Source organism: Conger conger, chromosome 9 (assembly GCF_963514075.1).
Source record: "Conger conger chromosome 9, fConCon1.1, whole genome shotgun sequence".
Taxonomy (NCBI): domain Eukaryota; kingdom Metazoa; phylum Chordata; class Actinopteri; order Anguilliformes; family Congridae; genus Conger; species Conger conger.
In genome coordinates, this window is record NC_083768.1 from 43,795,710 (window position 1) to 43,805,205 (window position 9,496).

Consider the following 9,496-nt stretch of genomic DNA (forward strand, 5'->3'; position numbering starts at 1 on the left):
AAACCTGATACATGACACATTTCTTCACATTTTAAAGCAAGATTACTTTTTATTAACATTTCTAACCGTTTAAAAATAATCCATCCATCCATCCATTATCTTAACCCGCTTATCCTGAACAGGGTCGCAGGGGGGCTGGAATTACTTAGTGCCTTAGTAATCATCTTTTTTAAAAGTAACAAAGAATAATCCGAAAGGGCTCCCTTTCCTTTTTTATCTGTCATAAACAGTAAAAAATGTAAATAAAAGCAATCTGGCTTTAAATGATACAGAGTTAAATTTGCCTTTCTGCAAATTTTTTAGTGCAGATTCATTGAAACAGACATTTAAAACAGGGGTTCCCACATTTTTGCACCCCACTGCATTGTGCATTGGCATCATTTAGGAGAATGTAGATTTTTGGAATTTATTTTTATATAGTCTTAGAAACAGGAATCACAGGTAAATAATTTAGCATTCAAACAACGTGCATCAAACTTAATGTATTTACAGGTGTTGCAGTATATATGGAGTCACTGATATAATGGCTTCGGTTCTAAATAAATTGCACGGCCACTCTTAATTCAGTTCAGTTATCAGAAAAGGTTTGGCCGTTTTTTCTCCAGAGAGAAGGTACTGCAGATAAGGAAGCCGTCACTTGGTTAAAAACATTTCTGCCTGACAGAGCCTGCCGACATCTTTTCATCTGCTAGGTGTGAAATAGAGATGCAGTGAACCTTTAAACAGCAACTGACAAGAATTAAACACACAAACTAGGGTGCGCGCCAAAATGCTGTTACACGCTCCTCATCCTTTTAACCCTGCTAAAGGAATCTTTCTTCCCCTGCAGTTCCACCATGGTGGGATTCGCGGTCTTCAACGGGCCGCTGAGTTTGTGTACCGGGGGGCAGCCTGTAGTGTAGAGGCTAAGGTACAAGACTAGGACCCTGGAAGGTTGGTAGCTCAAGCCCCAGTATAGTCACAAAAAGATCCGTGCAGCTGTCGGGCCCTTGAGCAAGGCCCTTAACCTCGCATTTCCAAAGGGAGGATTGTCCCCTGCTAAGTCTAATCAACTGTAAGATGCAAGATAAAAGCACCAGCTAAATAACTGTAATGTACCGTGAGCCCCATTGTGGGACAGAGCAGGTCGCTGAAGAAAGCACTGCGTGAGCTCTTCCATTGAAGCGCGGACCCAATTCTGCTCTTCGATTTTCAGCTAAGGCAAGGTGCCGCCTTAATTTGCCTGTGATAGAACGAGCCACTGACCTTATAAATTGGAAACGGATGATTCTTTCCCAATAACAATGGCTTTCAGAGGACTCTCCACCATATCTCTCCGGGTTTTATGCAAATTTGTACTTCTGTTGTGTCACCTGCTGGCCGAGATTAAGCCAGAAATAACACACACACACACACACACACACACACACCTCTGAAAAAATTGCACACGCTCTAATCTTACAAGTGCAGAATGACTTTATGCTACACTGCGGCCCCGGTTCAAATGGTGTGAACCAATAGGAGATTGGATGATGTGGTATGGCATCAGGTGCCGATAGTCAAATGAAATGCTGTTGCCACACCGCTTTCAATCATATATCAGTCGTGTTCTACTGACACTGACGACAACAAGATTAATGCTACCATAAAATCATGTTAAGAGTTCAAAACTAATTAACACTTTGATGTACGGTCATGTATGTGCAGTTAATTTGTTTCCATTTGCTTTTTTAATATGTTGGCCTTTCACCGCTCGGCGCAATCCCTTGGATGCACATCTCTACAGACACTCGCTTCTGAATCTTACACAGTGAATGAAAGACTGTCTGCGTACATCTCAACGTTTTCCTTCCTCGTCGCCCAAATCTGCACCGCCGAAGGTGACCCACACAGCGTAGATTTTACATATGGTTTCAACAGCTGGGTTTTTCGAGGATGTAATTAAAGTGAGAACCGTGCTTCAAGGTACGACGACTGCAACTGTGTTTCCCGGCACTGCCAAACCCCCCCTAAGTCATTTTATATGATCGGGATCCACAGAAACATTACATACAAAATGTCCCTATTATGGCCACAGCTGTGATATTTTTTACTTCTGATGTATTATTTATTAGGGCTGGTACCTTCTGTTACTCCGTAAAGCGTCTTACTGGCAGTCTTCTATACAAATAAAACTGAATTGCACTGAATTTATAGCATCGCACTCAATTTATAGACCTTAGGAAAGGTCTTTAACTGGCTACTATATGCAGGCTACTGGGAACCCTGGATCGCATTAAACAGTTAATTAACAAACACTACCTACTTGTCCCATGACAATACGCTGAGGCACATTAAAGCCTCGTTTCTCTCGGTCTCCACGGGCAGGGCGACTTCATTACACTGCATCGCGTCAATGATCAATGCAGCGTTACGTCAACAAATCATCAGCCAAGTAATAGATCATCCCCCCGTTACGCGTTCCACACTCCGAGCCATTATAAGCGCCAGGATCTGACATTGATGGACTATCATTGATCAATTCCCTTTGCTTTAATGTGGACCTGACCTGCCCTGGTCTGAACCACTGCTTAGCAGGTCGGTGCAGATAAGGTTTTTCCTTGGCATTCGTTTTCATTAGTTACACACAGTAGTCACCCTTTCGCTGAGCAGAAGGACGTCCTGCCATCGTGGGCTGATTTAATCGTTTTCTATGCTATCTGCATTATGTAATTTAATGAATGGTGCAGTCCCACCCAGTTTTCATTGACTCATACATTTCTGTTACCTCTCTGACTTTCCGTTCACCTTTCCTTCAACCACTTTTTCTGTACTTCTTCCCTCTTTCTCTGCTCCCCCACTTCTGTTACGGCAGAACCTTAAGGTCTCACACCATTACCTGCCCGTTACAGCCCTTCCCCTCCATCCACCCCACAAAAAATCTTAATAAAACTGATTTAGTTTTTTTTTTAAATGCAGCAGTCTCATGGCTTCAGCGCTGCTCCATGTTCTACGGAGGTTTCAGTCCTTTGGGCTAAACGTTCCAATGACTCTTTTAGCTAATCAAGCCGTGGAAGATTTAACAGTGCCTGATCCAGCGTAATGACTCCTAATACAAGTGTCAGCACCATGCTACATTAGCTGGCATCCTTTCAGAGATGAGCCTAAGCAACAGGGTACTTAGTGAGTTGGTATCAAGTTGGATGCTAAAATCTCTGCAACAAGCAGACATTTACATTTCCTCTCTGAAACCAAATTGGCTGGTGCAGTCATACCGGGCTGGGCTCATTACTCTGTGGAATCCACAGTTTACTCATCCCCTGCTCCCCACGTTGCCCCCCCCCCCCCTACATGTGGCAAGGGGCACCCTGAAATTACCAAACGATCAGCTTTGTCCCACATCGATCTGGGAGATGCAGCATTGGAAATTTAGAGTACAAACCCTGTTTCTTTCATCCGTTTCACTGTTGGAAAAACCTTCCTCCCTGTAGCGTGTACATTTCCACCTGCGGCGAGGCTAGCATGGTCTCCTGCTGCCAAGCTTGCTTTATGTCACTTGGTATAGGCAGAACTTTGATACGCCACAGCTATCAGGCTCCTACTGTATATACTCATATACGGAGTACTTTGGGGGGGTCTATCAGATGCTCTCTGTTCTCTTGCTATTCCCGATAACAACCCCCCCCGGCCCCCCACAATTTCCTGCAGGATACGGTCAAAATCCTGGATCTCCTTCCCCACATATCTGTACAGGAAATTTAACACCGAGATACTATGCCAGGGATGCCAAACTGAAGTCCAGGAAGACCACAGCGTCTGCATTTTTTTTGTCCAGTGCCCAGTTCCATCAGCAGCCAATTCAGGCCAAGGAAACTAGGTGTGTGGGGACCCCTTTGTCAATCAGTGGTGTGAACGAATCACGTAAGAGCTGAAACACAACAAAATTCAGCACACACTGCAACCCACCCGCCTCCCCTCCGGGACTGGAGTCTCCCGCCCGCTTTAAGGAACGGCTGATGAGTTCAAAGAAGAAATCAGGGAAATAGCGATATGCCCTTTGAGTGTGTATGTATCGTATATGTTGTAATCTATGTAGGCTACTGTCTTTTTCATTTTGGTGAGGCATAGAGTCAGTCCTGCCTGTGCTAACCAAGGCCTAGCACAACGAGGACCACAATGGAAATAAGTCATCATTACTCTATTGTGTTTTGTTTTCCTCGATAATTGTACTGTGTATATGGCTACTGCCTTTGGGGTACTGACACTATGTAGATGTTAAACGTCAAATAAATTCAGTCAACATCAGCTGCCCTCCAGACACATCCCACAAGCTGGGAGGCCCAGCTTTTTACAGCACGCCAAGCCTGCTTTCCTCCGATTCAGCTCCAATTCAGCCAACGCCTGATAACGGTGCAAATCGTTTGCATCTGTTGTCGTCCGAATTGAGGGTAATTATATTACAGCGTCTCCGCACGTAGATAAACGGGTTTAGCTCGCTAAGCCTCGCTAAATCTATGGTTCTGGTTTAAGGGATTTCTTCCCCCCCCGCTTCGCCTGTTCAACAGGAAACCGTGTTAAAATATCTGTATTACAGCACACAAGGCGTTCCCACAGGACTGCTCGTGTACTGTTTATGTGAACCGAGACGTGATATCCTCCAGTGGCAGCCGTGCGCTTGCAGCTCTGTAAAAATTAAAAATTGATGGACTGACTGATAGAATGTTCACCTCCTCCATACCTTCCCTCTTGGTCCCACATCTTATTGGTTTCCTTTACCGCTTAAGCGGAGCCCGAGCCTGCGTCACATTCATTATCTCCGCTCTCCGTTTCCTCCCATTCCTCTTTCAATCAGAGGCCGTTTTATTGGCGTGACAATCTGTCGACGGCGCCCCGGAAAAGCCGCGCGTCAGAAAATGGCACCATAACAAATCGCATAAAGATTAAAATAAATGGGATGGATGCGACACAATGCATTTGAGTGAATAAATTGTTATTATGAGGTACCGAGGAACAGTAATTGAAAAAGAAACAAACAGCCGCGAGGTGGGTGCTAATGTTCCAGCCGCTGTAGTGCATCAGGCCGGCACCTCAGCCCTGAACACCCTGTACCCACCCCCAACTGTGACAGACCCCCACTCTCGGACAGAGGCTTGCGCTACGCAAATCTATTGTGCTGCAATAAAATAAATAAATATAGTGAATACATTTCATAGCAGCGCATTAAAAAATCTATATTAGTGCAATAAGGGTACAAGGTGTTGGAATGTTGATAATGTCTTCTATATAATTTCAGTATATTCCCTTTCTGTAAGAGTCTCCATCTATTTACTTTCTTGTTTGGCCTTTTTAATAGTGCAATATTACATCTAAATTTTATTTAGGGACAGGTAGTGGGGTTTCGGGGGGCACTCGAAATTCCTGCAGACAAACATGAGCACACCACCTCTAACTTGGCTGGACTGGCATGTAGTTTTGCCCCCTACTCTCCTACTATTCTCCAAATTCTGATTCCCTCGTCATATGTGTTAGTACCTCCCAACACGGCAACACACTAGCACAAGCACATCGTCTTAATCAGCTGTGATTACAGGTGCCAAGATGAACCAGAACAGTCGCTGACTGGGCACAGCCAGGGAACATCCTGCTGACTATCGCCCTCCCTCTCTGGAGGGCTTCCCTTTAGGATGATGCAGAAGGCCAGCTGGACTCTGGGTGCCACTAGAAGTACATGACTGGGACCTGGAAGGTTGGTGGTTCAAGCCCCAGTGTTGCCACGATACCATATGCTTAGCTGTTGGGCCTTTGAGCAAGACACTTAACCCCGCATTGCTCCAGGGGTGATTGTCCCCAGCGCAGTCTAATTGCTTTGGATAAAAGTGTCAGCTAAATAACACATTATTTTATAATTATTATAGATTGCAATTAGATCCCTTTAGACAGAACTCAGACCTCTTTCTGGGGGGGGGGGGGGGTATTGAGCTCCCCCGGACTCTTGGACCCTGGGGTACGGCAGTTCAAAGGACCAATGCACTAGCTGTCGCGGAAGCCTCAATAACTGGACATCCTGTCATCAGTTTTAATTAGAACTGGTTTGTTTAGCATCCGCTCACAGAGTCAGGACCAGCCCGGGGGGGGAGGGGGTAAATAAACCGGGCAAAGGGCACCAAGGAGCCACACCCTGACTGAGATTGCGGGGAAAGGCACATTCATATACCATACAAGCAGACAGAGAACCCATGAAGAACCCTGAGGAAAGAACATGCAAAAGGCAGAGAGACAAAGCCTGATTCAAACGCACGACCATGCAGCTGTGTGGAGATAGCGCCACCCGCAGAGCCACTGTGCTGTTCCCACTCTGATTTATGTTGCAGTGAATCTATAGGTTATCCACTCTTAACCTTGCTGGTATTCCTCAATCACGCCATGATGTCAAGTAGACACACACACGCACACGCACACACGCACACATCCCACTAATGACATCATTGCCAACAGAATGCCACTGCAGCGAACACACAAACACACTGTGACAGGGAGGCTCTCATACACAAACTAATTAACCCCCGTGCATATGCATGATCAATTGACGGAACAGAATAGCTAATTCAGCAGGCTGTCACAGCAAATGTGCCTACACTGACGCGGACACAAACTTGGTCGTCTGGCAGTTCACTCGCATGCACACACTGACAGGTACGCGAACATACAAACACAACTTCAGCACACAACCTTGTGTGCACACTCACGGCTATATTTCAGCATCACTAGGCATATAAAGAACATAACCCTGCAGTGGTAAAGGTATGGATAGTTGTATAGCCTGACGCGCCTACGTTGATGAAAGGTCAACAAACACATGGGGAACTGAGTGTAGGAAAACTGACAGAACGTATTGCGCCAGAATCTAAACCGTTCTCAAAAAAGCTTTCTCGCACTCTATTGCATGACGTACTGCCATTTGCACGCACAAGACTGATCTATACATATTTGCTTGCATTGACAAGGACTTTTCGCACATCCGTACTCGCTACTACAAAATGCTAGAAGGGGCTAAAATACTGTACATCATGCTAAGTTCATTTCGCACGATTGACAAGTGTCACTTCCAACATCAAGCATGCATGACATTTTCATCTGAGATTCTTACCTGTGCGGGCAAAGATCAGCAGGAAAACGACGGAAAGCGAAGCGTAGTAGTTCCAAACGGTTAAAAATGCCATTATCGCAAATATATATTGCCTCTTTCTCCTCTTCGGAACAAAATAACGGACACTGAGCTGTTCACCTATGTATTCAGTCTACGGCGCCTGTTTAAAATCCAGGACTGTGAATTCCTTGTCAATTACATACTAATATTCGCACGCGCATGCACAATAACTGACTTAACTGAAAGCAAATTAAACATTCTGCTGGGTTTCTCCGTTACTTTAGAATGTTACTTTAAAACGCTGAAAAGGGGAGGGCTTCGGGTATGAGATTTCGGCCAGTGGTGTCTAGCTTTGTGCGAATGGAGGCGTGGATAGCGTGAAATAAATGGCTGGATTTAGGTGCCAATTTAAAGGGAAGTACTTAAATTCTAATGCTGCGCTTCCATTAATTTCGTCGCTTACTTCTAATTACGATTTATCAGACATGTCGGTCTCTTAATGGTATATGTACAAAGCAATACGCAATGTATTAGTTATATTCATAAATCAAACATTAAAGAGTTATTAAGAGGGCGGCTACGGCGCGTTCTCTCTACGCTCATCACTATTTCCCCACGCATGTTAATTGGTACGGAAGGGAACGGTCTCCATCAGAGCATAGCTAGAATCAAAAGCCAAAAGCAGTATGCCTTCTTCCTGCAAGGATACAGTTTAATACAATGTCCAATACTTATATCTTTGCTTGTGAAAGTTATTCAGAAAGCTAGCACCACGATACGCAAACAACGTTCCATAACGGTTCACATTACAAGGGCAATTCTTGGTTTTGTTATGCAAGCACAGTTCAACAGGCAAACCAAGCTGCCATCTCACCCACTCAACCCGAGGTCCTCAACACTGGTCCTTGAGAGCCAAATGTCTGCTGGTTTTCATTATTACTCACCACCTCATTGAGGTTGATTAGTTAACTCACATAACAATGATTTCTTGGATTTGATTTGATTAGTGGTTTTAATGTAAAAAAAAACAACAAAAAAAACGTGGATCTTTGGGACCAGAGTGGAACCGCTGCTCTAAGTGTTATGGGATGGTTCTAAAACTGAACTGGTTCCTCCTTTTGAATTGTTTCTTTTCTTTTTTTCTTTTTTTTTTACAATAAGTGAATAAGGATTCATAGATTTTCATTCCTATTTGATTTGTCTTTCAGCACTTCTTTTTCCAGAAATGTTTGTGTCAATGATCAAGTTCACAAATTTGGCATGATAGGACCAAAGTTATTTTACATTTCAATCTATCAGAGTCCTTTTAAAATACTGGTTATTTTTAAAGTTATAATCTGCCACATAGCACATAAAAAATGAATTGTCTGAGAACTCATCTGACTGCTTAAAAGCTCTATCAAAAGTCAAACAATATTGACTATGAACTCATGGCAACATGCATATTTGTTTTTATAATGTCAAAATAATGACATGTCTATATGTGATCCAATGTGGCCTAAGAGGGTAAATCATACCTAATTAGATGTGAACCGTGTCTCATTACGAACCACTGACAGCTCATTAGTGTTCAGAAACTGGTATACACGTGGAGGCTAATATCTCCAATTTAGATATTTCACACAGCGAGACACAAACATGCAGTGACACGCATATTACAAACATCTCAACCGCTTGGGGTTTTCATTAGTGCTGTGGTTAAATAATTATTTCTCTCTGACATTTGTATGAATTTCAAGCTTTTTGAGAATATTCAGAAATATAGACATATAGACTTAAATGGTCCTTGTTCGTGCCTTGGTTTCCATCTTGTCCATTAATCAGATCTGCTCCCAGGGTTGAAAGAACATTATTAATGATGAATGATCAAGACATCGGTAGTCAAAAATGATATTTGCTACAAGAATATTTATTACACACATAATTTACATGGACTGGAAGTGGCTGTACCAGGAGAGGGTACTGGCCTTGAAAAGCGGAGTGTCTGCTGCCTTTCGTTCTTCCTCTGCACCACACCCATGGGCCCTTCAGCCTAATTCACCTGGAGCTGTGTGTGTGCAAGCCCTCATACATCTACGTTTGGATTGGGCTGTAAGACCAAGATGATTGGTCTTCATTCCAGGTCCTGGAGAGCTGTGGGGTCTGCTGGTTTTTGTTTTCACCTTAATAGCAGCCCAACCAATGCAGACCCAGGAAACTAGGTGGGGTGAGTTAGTGTGTCATCAACTGCTTTAATTGATCAATTAAGTGCTGAGTAACAACAAATGTCAGCACACCCTGCAGCTCTCCAGGACCAGGAGTGAAGACCACTGATCTTAGATTGTAGCCTCAGCACAATGACATTAACACAGGTCCTGAGGACACACAAGACCTCCGTGTTCGGCGTCCTAG

At 43.9% G+C, this 9,496-nt stretch overlaps 1 protein-coding gene across 4 annotated transcripts in view; it reads right to left on the reverse strand.

The window, feature by feature from the left end:
* The window catches only part of LOC133137464 (cell adhesion molecule 4-like), a 69,466-nt gene extending 62,025 nt beyond the window's left edge, over nt 1-7,441 (reverse strand). For 3 of the 4 annotated variants that reach the window (XM_061255762.1, XM_061255761.1, XM_061255763.1), the window contains exon 1: nt 7,106-7,441. In XM_061255762.1, the coding sequence (XP_061111746.1) occupies nt 7,106-7,178 (73 nt within the window). In that variant the 5' untranslated portion in view covers nt 7,179-7,441. The remainder of the gene's footprint in view (nt 1-7,105) is intronic. The other variant, XM_061255759.1, reaches the window with a different exon arrangement.
* Between the last annotated feature and the right edge of the window lie 2,055 nt (nt 7,442-9,496).